The sequence below is a fragment of the Geospiza fortis genome, unplaced genomic scaffold (genome assembly GCF_000277835.1).
Source record: "Geospiza fortis unplaced genomic scaffold, GeoFor_1.0 scaffold130, whole genome shotgun sequence".
NCBI lineage: Eukaryota > Metazoa > Chordata > Aves > Passeriformes > Thraupidae > Geospiza > Geospiza fortis.
Window position 1 is genome coordinate 9,699,971 of NW_005054300.1, and position 14,174 is coordinate 9,714,144.

At 42.0% G+C, this 14,174-nt stretch overlaps 1 protein-coding gene across 1 annotated transcript in view; it reads right to left on the reverse strand.

The window, feature by feature from the left end:
* The window catches only part of CUNH10orf71 (chromosome unknown C10orf71 homolog), a 16,200-nt gene extending 3,598 nt beyond the window's left edge, over nt 1-12,602 (reverse strand). Inside the window, exons 1-4 of the mRNA XM_005416475.2 lie at nt 12,360-12,602; nt 7,736-7,940; nt 3,028-3,198; nt 1-1,330 (exon numbers count right to left, since the gene is read on the reverse strand). The exon at nt 1-1,330 is cut by the window's left edge and continues 3,598 nt beyond it. Of these exons, the coding sequence (XP_005416532.1) occupies nt 1-1,159 (1,159 nt within the window). The 5' untranslated portion in view covers nt 1,160-1,330; nt 3,028-3,198; nt 7,736-7,940; nt 12,360-12,602. The remainder of the gene's footprint in view (nt 1,331-3,027; nt 3,199-7,735; nt 7,941-12,359) is intronic.
* Nucleotides 12,603-14,174: the final 1,572 nt, after the last annotated feature.

Here is a 14,174-nt window from a genome sequence, read left to right on the forward strand (position 1 = left end):
CAGGGGGTGGCCGAGGGGGACTCTGGGGTACATGGTTCCTAGGGGGAGGGGTGGGAGGGAAAACAACAGGGAATTTGGTTTCTAAAGGGTGGGGACCCTGAGGTACAACTCGGAGAGAGAAAGAAGCTTCTTTTAGAGTTGGCTTCCTCTGAAAATCTTTCTCTTTCTTCTTAGCAACAGTGGCCGTGGCAGGTGACAATTTATGTTCACCTGTGTGTGATCCTTTAACAAATGGTGATTCTTCCAGGTATGCAAGACCTTCCTTTTCCATTTTTATGTCCTCCTTTTCTGTCATTTTTTTATGATGAACATTCCATGATTCAAAAGCACTATTCTCACTGTGAAGAAAACTACCTTTTTTTGCTGGCTCACTAACTTTCAAGTTTCTGTTTTTTAAAGCCTTCTTAGAAGAATGGGAAAAATTTGACTTGGCTACTTTTGACATCTCAATCAGCACAGGATAATAACCATCAGAGTCCCCATAACTCAGGTCTATTTTATTAGGTCTTCTCTGTGGCTCATGTTTGTCGCTGAGGCAGTGGCTACCTTGACTAGCCTCAGAAAATTCAGAAAGTTCCTTGTGGATGCTTAAAATGTCTCTATCACCCCAAGAAGCAGTATCATTGCCCTGATTTATTTTGTATTTTTGAAAGCTATTCTTAATGGGCTGCTTATTTGTTATCAGAGAACTTCCTGACCCTTGGTCTGCAGTCTTGTCAAATGTCTTAATCAATGAGGACACTTTTGAAACATGCTTATTGTTCCTTGAACCAGGGACTGGCAAGCTCAATTTCCTTTCCATGGCAAAGGTGTTGTTTTTAGCAATCCTCTTCTCCTCCAAAGCACACTTAGGTAACTGCTGGAATGTAGAAGCCCATATTGTATGCTCATTGTTTCTTGCTGTTAGCTTGTCACAGACATTGCTTTTCTGGATGTCATGGTTTAACGTCCCTGAGTGAATTTTAGCAGACAACTGGAGGGCAAAGTCAGGTGAAATGGAAAGTTCTGGTTCATTGTAAGGGTCTTCAAGTTCTGCTACACACAAACTTTTGAAAGCCCGAGCTGTGAGGCTGCTCACTTCTCTGTCTGTGTCATCCAGGAGACTCCCAATACTTGAGGAATCACTGTGTCCTTCTGTATGTTTCTTATTTCCCTGCATTGTTCATGAGAGTCATGGGTGAAGTATCCAAAGGATTAATTTCAGATGTTGAATAGGCAGGTGACTCTGTGAGGCAGACCCAGCTGTTTGCAATTCACAAGGACAAAGACATTCTTCCAGATGGTGCTGCTGCACATTGACTCACAGAGCAGCTGAAGGAAACTTTCTTCTCTGTAAAGCCAAAAATTACAAATTACCATTTTTCTATATTAACACTATTAGACAGAGAGCATTTTCCAGATATATCAGTCACTGACTAATTTTGTGATGTTAGCAACACAATGAACAACATAAAAAAATCACTGTTATTTTGATCAATTCAAGTTGCTCATGGTAGATAGTTTAATTTCTGGAAAGATCCATTAAAAAAAGTATTTTCATTTTATATTTTTTTGAGCTCTTAAACAAGGTATAAGAAACAAATTTCAAGTACTTCCCCTTCCATTACCAACCATAAACACTTCCAAGTGCTGTGCATCCATTTAGAAAAGGAGATTAGCCACTTTTGGCCAGGAAGAATTAGCAACAAAAATTGCTTAAAAACAGTTGTCACTGAGTACATCATTGCATGCTAGGTCCAAAATGAAAGAAAAGTTGATAAAACTTATTTGTCACAGCTTTGTCATGATAATTGCCATGAACACAACCCTTGTTTGAGAAAACAGTGTCACTACAGGTAAAAAGGATTACTGTGCATGTTCCAGACAAAGAGTGCTGGGATACAATTTAGGCACCCATAGCAGGATACAGTGGGGTTGTGTTGGTCTGCTGGACTGCAGAGGCTGCTAACATCAGCTTAGCCAGCAGAAGGCAGGAGTGCCCTGGGGACTGTGGCAGACCCACTACAGTAGCACAGGAAACATTTGATTTCAGTTCCAGCACTGCTGAGAGCTAAAGGCAACCCATTCAACACAATTATAAGATACCACAGACTGATTATGACACACAGTCAGGGCCCACAGTACTGAGGTTTTTGTGTATCTCCTGTTCAAACATAGGATGGGGGAATCTTTTCATTGAATAAGCAAAAACAACATAGACCCTTTGGCTGTACTTGAAATCTCTACACTAAAACTTCTCACAGTTTCTCTGTAAATTCTTTAGAGGTTTATTCTCACATCCGAGGACTTGAGCAGAGTTTTGACTAACTGCAGGGAGACTCAGTTTAAAAGCATACTTCAGAACTGGTTAAAACTTTAACGAAAGTCTGGTCTGTATCTCCATTTCCTCCTTACAATGGCATTATGAACTTGTGATGAACTGAAACACCACAGTTCACATCTACAGTAGAAGACTTCTACATCTCAAGCTTGAATCCACTGATTCAGCTTGTAGAACTGAGCAATGAAATTCAGATCTAGATTCCAGCCTCTCCAGGTGTCCAAATCCCTGATTCCAGCTTGGTCCACCTCAGTGAAACTCTTGGAAAGGACCGGTTTTTCTCTGTGATGAACCAGTGCTGGTCAAAGTATGAAAGTAAGAGAAACTGAGTTTAATCAGCTAAATTATTCTGGCTCAGTTGTTTCCTCAAATGAAAACACTCCTCACCTTCCTTTTCTAAATAAAACAATCTCAGCCAACCTATTTTTAGACTCCAAGTATCATAGTGAATTTAGAGCCTATCCTTCCAGCCATGCAATTCCAATGACTTATGCATAACTACAATAGATTTACACCACAAATAAAGTGAGCCTAACAGAGCTTCTCCATCTTACTTTGTACAAAGATTTTTCAAACATGAGCTTCACTCCCTTCACAGACATACATCCTTGTGTATAATGCAGCAAGAAAAAAGACAAGACGAAAGGTCATCCTGCTCCTGGTTTTGATTCTTAACTGTTATATAAATGAGAAATACAAGTACATACCTGCCTTATAATTTTGCTTCTTGTTTTTAGAACTCACTCTCATACTTGTATTTGGCTTCTTTTCTGATCTTTAGTGAGGAGGTAGAAATAGTCCAGTGATGTAGATTCCACAGAAGTAGTGTCCCAGGATGTCTCTGGCCTTCAGCATTTTTTTTTGATCCTAAGTGAACTCTGCAATTCGAAAACAAAGATATTTTTTTGCATGATCTGAGGATAGTTTTGTTCATTTGTTCACTCCCATTTTACAACCATTTTAGGGCAGATTTACAGGATTTCTTACAAAAAGAGACAGTTGTCCATCCCAGAGTGACAATAGCCAAATACCTGTTGGGTTTGATAGCTTGTGGAGCACAGTCAGGTTCCCAGCAAACAACTGTCACAATCTCCAGCACACCCTGGTAGCCCCAGCAGGGACTGGCAGCTGAGTGAGCAATGATTTCCTGGCATTCTGCCCTTTGCAAAGGCTGGGTGATGACTCCAGGCTAAAAAGAAGAATTCTTCCCTGCTGTGCCACCCTTTCAAAGGGACTGAGAGGAAAATATATGCCTCCACTCCACCTGTATATGGATTGCTACTGTCAACAAATACAGATGTCAATCTGGTCGACTTGGAACTGAAGCAGCTGAGGTTTGAAAGTCCTTGGTTTTCACTGTCCCTGTGGTAAAGGAGATGAAAGGTGGACAGCTGGCATGGTAAGAGGCAATAAACAAAACATCTTTTTACTTCCATGCATGACCCAGAGGCTGGACATGCTAAAGGAAAGCTCAGCCATGGTGAACATGAATTGCTGCCATTCTTCTGTGGAAACCCCCAAGGTTCAGGCCAGTTTGCCTAATCTTTGCAAGAATATATAAATTTCCTACAAGGAGAACTGTCTGGCCCTGAGGTAGTGCAGATAGCACTGTCTTCTCAAAGGAACCTTCTGAGTCAGCTCGTGATATTCCAAATCTATGGGCAAAAGTGGCAATCACCCATTGTGATTGTGTCCTGCACCTCACCTGAGGAATGGCAGTTGTGTGTTTAGGGATAAGCTTGTACCAATCACAGCTTTTTGTTGTCTAAGATGTGTGAGTAAAAAACAAGTTAAACTAAAGGAAAAGCAAGCAAACAACAAACAGTGCTACGTCTTGTTACAGCCAGATGTAAAAGGGTATCCTCACTCCAGAGATGCACAGTCAGTTCTCTCTTTACTCAGAGGTTAAATTACAGTTTTACTGCTTCTGTGGTACTCTTAACAGTGCAAAGCCAACACAGACATGGGAGATGGTGATTAAGTTCTGTCTCACTCATTAACGGGGCTGCTGACTACTTTCCAGTAGCACAATGTTTATCAGTGCTTAGTGGTGGTGGAGCCTGAACTAGCAGGAATCTTGGCTTTCAGATCTCATGGACGGAGGTCTGCAGAAATATATTGTCCCTTGTAAACTGAGAACTTTTGCTGAAAAGTGAGTAGAGTAACTATAAGCATTGGAGATCATGATTTAATCTCAGCAATTATTTTCCTAGATGGAGTCACAGTTACAAAAACAACTCGGCGCCACTGATGAAGGAAAGAATAGTGACTGCCACTGTCCCTGAAACCCTTGTGACAATCCTTGTCTTGCCTGGACACAATACAAGTGCTTGTAAAGTGTAATGTTTCAAGCTGGAAAGGCTGCATCTCCACCAAGTGTTCAAGGTGCAGACCATTCCTGGGACTGGATGGAAACAGCAGCACTGTACTGAGGTAGCTATTCCTTGTATAAATATGACAACAACTTCTTAGGCAAAGAAGCTGTTCCTGACTGGTTTAAAAACCTGGTAAAGTCCCATTTCTTTACCTTTTGGACAAATATGGCCAGTAACAAACAAGGTGCAGTATTTGAGCTTAGGTCAGGATTCAGCTTGCTCAAACATTTAAGGATGTCTGAATTTAGTCTATGTTAAAGAAAAAGGAAGGCAATGTTGGGCATCTGAAACCACTTGGAAATGCTGAGAAATGTGTGAGGTGTTAGCGGTAGGCATCATCAGATACAAGCTACTGAAAAATTTGCATGAACACATATTTCAAGCAAGTTTAATCCAGAAACCAACCTCCTCTCTCTTTTAAATAGGTGGCTTTTTTCAGTGTTTCTCTTAAGTGCCCAGCAAGTTGTGATGAGGAGGTTAAATTACAGATACTATTCCTGGCCTGGCACAGACTGAATGTCAGCCTTTTTTTTCACTAGACAGGACCTGGGTAAACCAGCAAACTTGGCTGGAGCATATGACATCACTGCTGCTGCAATATATAAAGGGCCAGTTGGTTCCCCCACCCCCCTGGGCTGGTATTTGGCTGAAGGGTTATGCCATGAGACATCACAGTGGCATTTTGGCAGCATCCTCTGGGAGTTGCATAGCAGTCTGAAGTCAGCAGCACGGCATTACCCATGAGAATGAGAAGGAAAGATTTATTTTTTTTTAATCTTTGTGAGCTGGTTTCTTCACGTGGCGCTCTCTCTGTGGCATCCATCCACGGCTCCAGCTCAAAACTCAGAGCCCTGTGTTGACTACTGGCTGATGTTTATTCAGCAGCATGCTCTACTTCCACACATGCTGCTTCTCTAAGTTTCCAGGGGCTCATGATGACAATGAATAGTTAATGCTCCTTGCCATGGGAAATAGGAGAATCCCTAATGAATTCATGACTTTTTTGCATAGGTTCATAATTGTTCATGGCACACACAGGACTTCATAACCAGATGAGAGCTCTGGATGGAAAAAGATCCCTTCAGCTTTGTGTCATCAAGCTGAGGCAGCGCTCCCAGCCATGGCAGCTCCTCCCTGGCCCCAGTGGGGCTGGCTCAGTGAGGTCCTTGGATATTGCTGAAAATCCTGCATGGCAGCAGGGATCAGCACATGAATGAGTACGGAGCTGCTGCTGCTGGTCAGTGATCACAGCACTGATGGATTCATTGCACATTTAGGAAAACAAACAAAAAGGTGTCAGGGAGTTAACATGTGGACCCGGGGGAGGATCACAACACCCTCAACAAGCAGGGGAGCTGCCTCCAAGAGAGGCAGCAGTGTTCTAGCCACATTTCCCTGAACTGTCAAGAAAGGCAATTTCTAAATTGAGGTGGACATAAAATTAAATCTATTAGCACAAGCCTCTGTTTCCCTCATCCAACAAGATCACTTTCACCAATTCTTTGTAATCATAAAAGGAAACCAAAGTGAATTCTCTTGCTTGGGGAAAGGGAAACCACTTTACTCAAATACAAATACCCACCACAGCAGATGGAAGATGAAGAAGTGGATCTTTCCTGCTTAGGGTGAAAATTCCAAACACTGGCAGAAATGACTAGCATAGAACAAGGTGACCTCAGCTATTCCAACATCAAGTCTTTGATCATTGCGCTGGAAAGCAAGGCAAAGAAACCAAGTGTCTGAACCGAACCAGTGCAGGAAATGGGTCCATTCCCCTTGAGGGTTTGGCCTGGCAATTATGGCTAGAACGACTTGTTCTGGGCCAGAGAAGAGGAGAGACTGTTCTTGACTTTGGGCCAGCTTCTGCTCTCAGTTACACTGGTATAAATCTAGAGTCATTTTACAGACGTCAGTAGAATAACAGAGAACAGAATTGGTGACTGAATACATCTATTTTCTCAGCCAGCACTGTACACTATCCAGAAGCTACATCTGCAACTGTAACCACAGTAAAGTGAAATTCATCTGAGAAGAGCCAAACCTCACCCCCATGAGGTATTCAGACCAACATGCAAAGGAAAGGGGTTAGAACCAATACCACATTGTTATGCCACCAAATCGTGCCCTCTAGACAATTCTGATTTTCTCACCTGTATTGCTCATCACTGAAAATAGCAGTACATTTGGGTTAAAGTAATGTTGCTCTTTTCTGCAATATTCACTAGAATACACAGACCTAAGAGTGGTGGGGTAGGCATGGTATAGTTCCAGACTGCACCAGCAGAGCTGGCTGTCAAACTGAATTGCCATCATGTGGACAATATCAACTTTTGGAAACATGTTTGTGTGTGTATTAGGGGAGGTTGTTCTCATTTAGATAGTTTTTGAAATTTCACATGGAATAAAGATTCTGAAGAGAAATTAAACTGGGAATTTCAAAATTTCATTTAGAATTAAAAACCTTTTTTAATTTTAGATTATTTCACCATTTTCAGTGAAAAAAGGCTGTGAGAAATAATATGTATATATACTATAATAGTTATAATAGTATGTTATTAATGTTCTTAAATCAAAGAGGGTATATGCTATTTAGCATTAACTGAAATATTTCATTTTATTTTCTATGTCAAACAATACTCTGATGGTACTGCAACAGAGAATATGATCTTGTTTTGAAATTTCCCTAAGTAAATATTTCAAATTATAAAGCCCATAAATTTTGAATTATCTTTCTAGGGGAAATGTCATTAAAATGAATATGATTGTGATTTTATTTGTTTAATCAAACCTCTTCTCTTTTTTTTTTTTCTGAAAAAAAGAACTGAAGTCTTTTTCTTCCAGTGAGCTCTACTGAAGCTACTTCATTTGTTCCAATGGAAGCTGGAACCAGGGACTCATCAGTTCAAGGAAGGTCAGTGTAGGCTGGTGGAAGTATGAACACAAGGAAGACATGTACCTAGTTAATGACTGTGTTCTGTATCCTGCCGTGTCCTTTCCTCAAAGGAGGTGAACCTCTTGCAGCCCCAGCTGAAACGCTTACCTTTCCAGCTCAGACCACAAAGCTTCAAACACTGGAAGATGAAGACCTCACATGAAGAAAAGTGGGAGGAACAGAGACTGCAAGTGTCTCTACCTTTCCCTTTCTGGTTCAGTGGCAAAGACCCAGCAGTTATTTCCAGCCGGTCTCCGGACTGCCTTTCCCAATGTCCTCCAAATGCCCCATCCTGCCAACAGGCCTGTTACGTCTGGAAGAAGGAGATGTCTCTCAGAAAGGGTTGTATCTGGACTGAGGCTTTCTTGCAACTCCTGTTTATCCTTTCCATCTCCTGATTCACTGCCTTTGAAGAGCCAGGAGCATGCAGACGTGACAGGGGAAGTCAAAGGCACAGAGCACATGACTGACACAGGCCAGGGGCAGGTACAGCACTTGACAAACAGCACGAGTCTATGAGAAACACAAGGCACAAGGGATGGTGCTCCTCCTATGACCTGCAGTCAGCACAGACAAGTGACATTTCAGCAACTGAACCCAAACAGTGCGTTTCTTGGCATTAAATGTCTGCCTGGAAAAGGCCACTGTCTGTAACTAGGTCAGTCACTGTACACCAAGATATTTATACAGCTCCCCAGCAATATGGTATATGAACACCTCGTGGCTATTTATCTTTGCAAACTCTCCCGCTGCAAGCAGGATGTGTGTCTCATCCACAGGTCAGCAGCTAAGGCTGATTTGCCTTAGACTTTGCCTTCAACTGGCTAATCTGCCCAAGATCAAAGAGGACATTTGTGGCAGGGCAGGGAACCAAATCTATGTTTTCTGAATTGCACAAGAAGAGCTTAACCTTTCTTAGGTAAGGCAAAAATATGCCTTCCCACTGCCCTTCATAGCTCATGGTACTTTAATCTCTGGGAGCCCACCCCAGCCCCCTTGCAGCTGAGTATGGCGCTGTAGCTTGGCATTACATTGTATAGTGAAACCCAACCAGACTTGGAGGTGACTGACTGCAAAGACCTCTGCTTCGTCTCAGGTGCTTGATACCTAAATCTTGCTAAGATTGTTAACCTTCAAGCCTTCCTCACTAGCTGGCAGTGACAGCTGACATTACAATGGTACAGTGCCCTCCCTGAGCACTGGAAGGATTTTGGCTGATGAGACAGGTATTCATCTCTCTCCATTCTCAAGAAAGTGTTACATGATGAAAGCTTCTGAGTTTTCCCTTCTTGAATAAGAGAAAGGAGATTTTCCCACAGCAGAGGGAAAGCTGTGGAGTATCACAGCATTGCAATGGCTAGAGGTGGAAGATGACAAAGGGGGAAGGGAAATAAAATATATATAAAATATATAAAAATATATAATTTTATAATTATATATTTATAATTTTATGATATATATAAAATAAAATACGGTCAAGAAAACAAATATAATGGTTTGGATACCTTGTAATCAGGAGCACACCAGACAGTCCCAGTCCCTATCAGCAAGTGTGTTAGACACAAACGGGAGACAGGTGTATTCTCCTCTGTGACCTACACGAGGAAATCTGCAGCTAGCAACAAGCCATGCCTCACTTCTCTTTCCAGGCTGGGGAACCTGAAACCATCCCCCACTTACACTGCTCATCAGCCCCAACACACTGATACCATCAGCATTGTCAAGTTTGCACTTAAACCATTTAAGCTTCTTGACATATAAAATAATAAAAATATATAATTTTATAATTATATATTTATAATTTTATGATATATATAAAATAAAATACGGTCAAGAAAACAAATATAATGGTTTGGATACCTTGTAATCAGGAGCACACCAGACAGTCCCAGTCCCTATCAGCAAGTGTGTTAGACACAAACGGGAGACAGGTGTATTCTCCTCTGTGACCTACACGAGGAAATCTGCAGCTAGCAACAAGCCATGCCTCACTTCTCTTTCCAGGCTGGGGAACCTGAAACCATCCCCCACTTACACTGCTCATCAGCCCCAACACACTGATACCATCAGCATTGTCAAGTTTGCACTTAAACCATTTAAGCTTCTTGACAAGGAGAGTCTGACCCACACCCACCAGACAGGATACTGTCTCAGGAAATAACAGGCTCGCAGAAAAAAAGGATTATTCTTTTACTGGTAGTTTCATCTGCTCTTTTTCTTTATAACTTCTGGATATTTTCAAGATTTGGACAAAGACTTTGCTGAATCTGTTTTCTATTAAGAAGAAAATTCAAAATCCTTGTACGTGCTAGGTTCAAAATTGTTCCAACTTCTAAGCAGTTTTATCACCCACTGAATTCCACAGGATTTACAGACAGGCAATATACCAAAATACCACAGACAAAAAGATGTAGGTATCAAAGGTGAGGGAGAAGGTGGAGACTTTGGTTTTCAAAATATTCTGGTTCAGGCTGCAGGAACAGAGCTATTTCTCACTTACACCTTGCTCTAGGTTTCAAATGCAGCCAGAAGAGCTGTGCTCCTGAGCACACAGCATGGCAGGGAGGGTGAAACTCAGTGCATGCCAGAGCACATGATCCAAGCACACAGCCATCCTTTCACATAACATCTCTCCTCCACTGACAAACTGCTCCTCAACCATTTGTGATTATAACAGAGCATTCCAGTTGAAGGACAAAAGCTGTGGCTTGCCTTCTGCCTGCTATTTGGAGCATGGCCATGGGACAGCTACACACCTATGGGAGACCTCTGGGAGGGCAGGGGAGAGCCCCCTCTCCCTTGCCCCAGGTATCTCTGGAGGCCATGCTACTTTCCTCCTTTTGAGGAGCAAAAGCCAGGAGTAAAATTCCACCCCAAGCAAGACAACAGTTCCTTCCAGCTGCCTCTTTCTGCATTGTGCACAGGAGTTGCTTTGGTTTTGCCCTGCAGATTCCCTATTCAGAGACTGATTAATTGTTATGATTTAATGGTGTGTCCCCAAGCCAATCCCTCATTTTTTTCACAGTTAATGCACTTGCTATGGTGTTTCTTGTGATTATTCTGTAAAGGATATATGCAAAAGACAGAAAAGCAAACATCAAGAGTTTTAAGGAGAATCCACACTTGTTCCCCAAGAGACAGACCCTGATGACTCTGGTAGAGTCAGTCCCTCAGCAGCTGCAGTGATGCTGTCAGCATGGGGCTTCCCTAGACCCTCTGAAGAAGCCTGCAGACAAACAATAGCACCAGCTTAGTCAGCCTAGTGCTGTCACCAGCTACTTCTCCTTTCCCATCCCTTCTCCTCATTTCTCCCACACACCACAGAGGTGGCAACCCTAGCTACATTTCTGTGGCTTCATTCAATTCACAAGTCTGGTGAAAGACTGGTGTCTCAGTTTTGGAGAGACAGACCAAGTCCTAATATCACTACTTCAAAGCAGATCAGTCAAAATAAAGTCTCAGTGAACAGTGTCATGATAAGGAGTGCTGCCCCAGCCCAAACCCTGACACAGCTTGCAGGGGTCAGTTCCCCCTGAGTATGATGTTGTTTCTGCACCAGCATCCTGGGCAGTCCTGGGCACTTATCCCAATTTCTGCACAACGAAGCCCTGTGCTTTGAAATATGCAAAGGACAGAGACTGGGACACATGAAATACACCTCAACAAAACAAAAGCCATCAGAAGAGTGCAAAATTGTACATGAGTCTATAACAAAGCAGACAGACAAGCCAAGCTGGCCTCAAGATATGACAGCTTATGTCTGACCCAGGTAAAGTTGATAGACAGAGCTACATCTGAGGCTGAGGATCTGCAGGAGCTGCAAATTGCCAGAGACTGCTGTTTGCTGACTTTGCATGTTAAGGTGTAGCCAAATGTTAAACACATACATTTCTTTGAGAGACTCTTCCAAAAAACTGCAAGTGGAAAGTATGAATTAGGTGGCCTTCATGTACCTGACCGTCATAGCCTTCTCACAGTCCCCAAAACAGCCTTTGACACAGTGTATAGGTAACAGGGAAAGCATCCTTGAAACTAATGGAATGTGGCTATGTGAGAGGCTGAAAATAAAGATGCATCCCTATTTGACCTTCTTGGCTCATAAAAAGATGGGCCTGACTGTTACCAGATGATTTAGATTAATCATTGCTAGCTACTGCCTTGTATATCATTATTTGCAAGCACAGGTGATGGATGTTAAAGAAACTTAGAACTATAATTAAATATCTGCTTTCTATTCCTGTCCAAAGAAGATCATTTGGCAGGGAAACCCAAGGGAAACCTTACTTCTAGGTGAGGGTTGTCCTCTTACAGCTTCAATGCTGCCTTAATTTCTCTGAGGCTGCTAAAGGACAGGGGTCTTGGTGGCAGTCTCTTCCACCGCACACACTTGCAAGCCATAAAAACCTGGCAAGAAGCAAGAGAGTCATAACACACCAAGCTCAACACACACATACACACACAAATACACATATATAATATATACATGTATATACATATATACACACATACAACTTCAGATATAATCACTGATCCATCCAAATGCATATGCAGGCTTGATTGAAGAGGAACAACCTCATCTTCAGGGTAAAGTTCCCCTCTGAGTGAAGACATGCAGCAGCTCCCACTGTGGTCCTCTCCCCACACAACTGTCAGCTGGCTCACAGACCGCTGATCCCAAAATGCAACACAACCTCAGGCAATGCACAGTTACCTCTAAGAGCAATGAACTCACCCTCTGCTCAGAGCAGCCACAGCTCTGTGTGACCTGGCAACCCAGCTGCAGCCAGGCCTGCAGCTAAAAACCACTTGCAGAATTTGCCTCTGCCAGCAATTTTCCCGGTGTGTAACTCAGCTGGACTAAAGAAAGACTGATACAAATGAGTGGAATTTTCTTCCAGCATGGCTCATAGAGTTAGTTGACTTTGTTTCTGGTCTTGGAGGGGTTAGCAGTTTTGTGGACTTTTCCCACAGCTCTGGTAATGCAAGTACAGGTAAGACAAGCATTTCAGAGAAGCAGGTAGGAATAAGAGGCTACAGAGCAAAACTTCTGAGTGCTTTTGGCTTGCAGTGCAGGGATGCAATAGCACCTGCAAACCTCCACCCAGCTGTGGCCTCAATGTTACAGCTGTTTGAGTAAGTAAGCTGAGAATGCATATATAAATACCATGGAAGCATGGAGAAATGGAGCTGGGCTCCAGTGGACTGGCAATGTTTTACATCTTAGTGTTTGTCACAGACCTCATCCTTCAAGAATTTAACTGAGGACATTTGTTTTTTAAGTGGTCAGTTCTTTGAAGAAGTGAAGGAAGAGAGCCACAGACTTTAATTCTGTCCAGAAAGCTTATTTGTCCTTCTTATTTCTTCTCTCTTCTCCTTCTCCCCTGCCTCCCTCCCAGAAATGGCAGAGGACTAGAGAGGAACCCTCTAGCAGGCACTGTACAAATCCAGTGTGAATCAGTCACTCTGATCTGCTGCTGTAAAACTTTTCTCTATTCAGATTTAATCAAATTGCCCGTTTACAAGCTATTTTAAAAAGCATTGGCAGTTTGGCTTCTCAAGCTCAATTTTAATTATTTCTGTCCCTTTTTTGCTACTAAGTTCTGCAGCACTAATAAAATGCAATTCCTTGTGATAGGAGACTAAGAAGTTCTGCAACAACTGGAGCAAGAAAACCTATGCCATTTAAGAAATCTTTCAACAATTAAAACTGGATGCAAGTCATAGTCACAGTCATTTATAGTGGCCTCTTAGCACTGCATAGGTATTTGAACTATCTTAATTTTTCAGGCTCTGTAGTGTGGTAACTACTTTTTATAAAATATTTAAATTATTCTATTCCTATTTGCTCCAAAAAAAGAAACATCCAACAGCCTTCCAAACCATATACAAATCACGAAAGTTTTAAAGAGTAGCTTTATCTGTAGGCAGTAATCACCCGGAAAGTAAAACCAATGTATATTTCCTTAAAGTTGTTTACAGCACAATGTACAAAAATTAAATGAAGCTTCATATCAATTTAGTGCTCTTTTAAAAAGATTATGCCTCTTTGCAAAATAATTAGATGTCATAAACAGTATTCACTGCAAACAAATCTATGTGTATGTCTCTTTCCATACACAGACTTTCAGAGGCAATCTTGCTTTTCTCTGAGAAAAAAAAAGCTGGACAAAATGAAAGGACACTCCACCTCTAATCACTGAAAAAAGGTTTAAATGATGTTTGATTTCTCCTAACTGATCAATCCCATTACTGATCCTTGAGTGTACACACGTTCACACACTCAGAAACCACCATTCTCCACAATTTCCCTGTTTTAAAACCACCCAGACGCTTCCCCCTTACCTTCTATGCTCCAGCTTCCTGATAGGGACAATGCAGGGCTGTGCTTTCTTCCTTTAAGTCAAAGCCCCAGCACATTTTAGAGCAGCCTGCTTGCTATTAGCAGTTCCCATTACTTATGTGTGTCGGACTCTTCCTCTGAACATGGTTATTTTAATAAAAACAACGACTGAAAAATAAACAAAAACAATAAAAGTGGAGGAGCTAA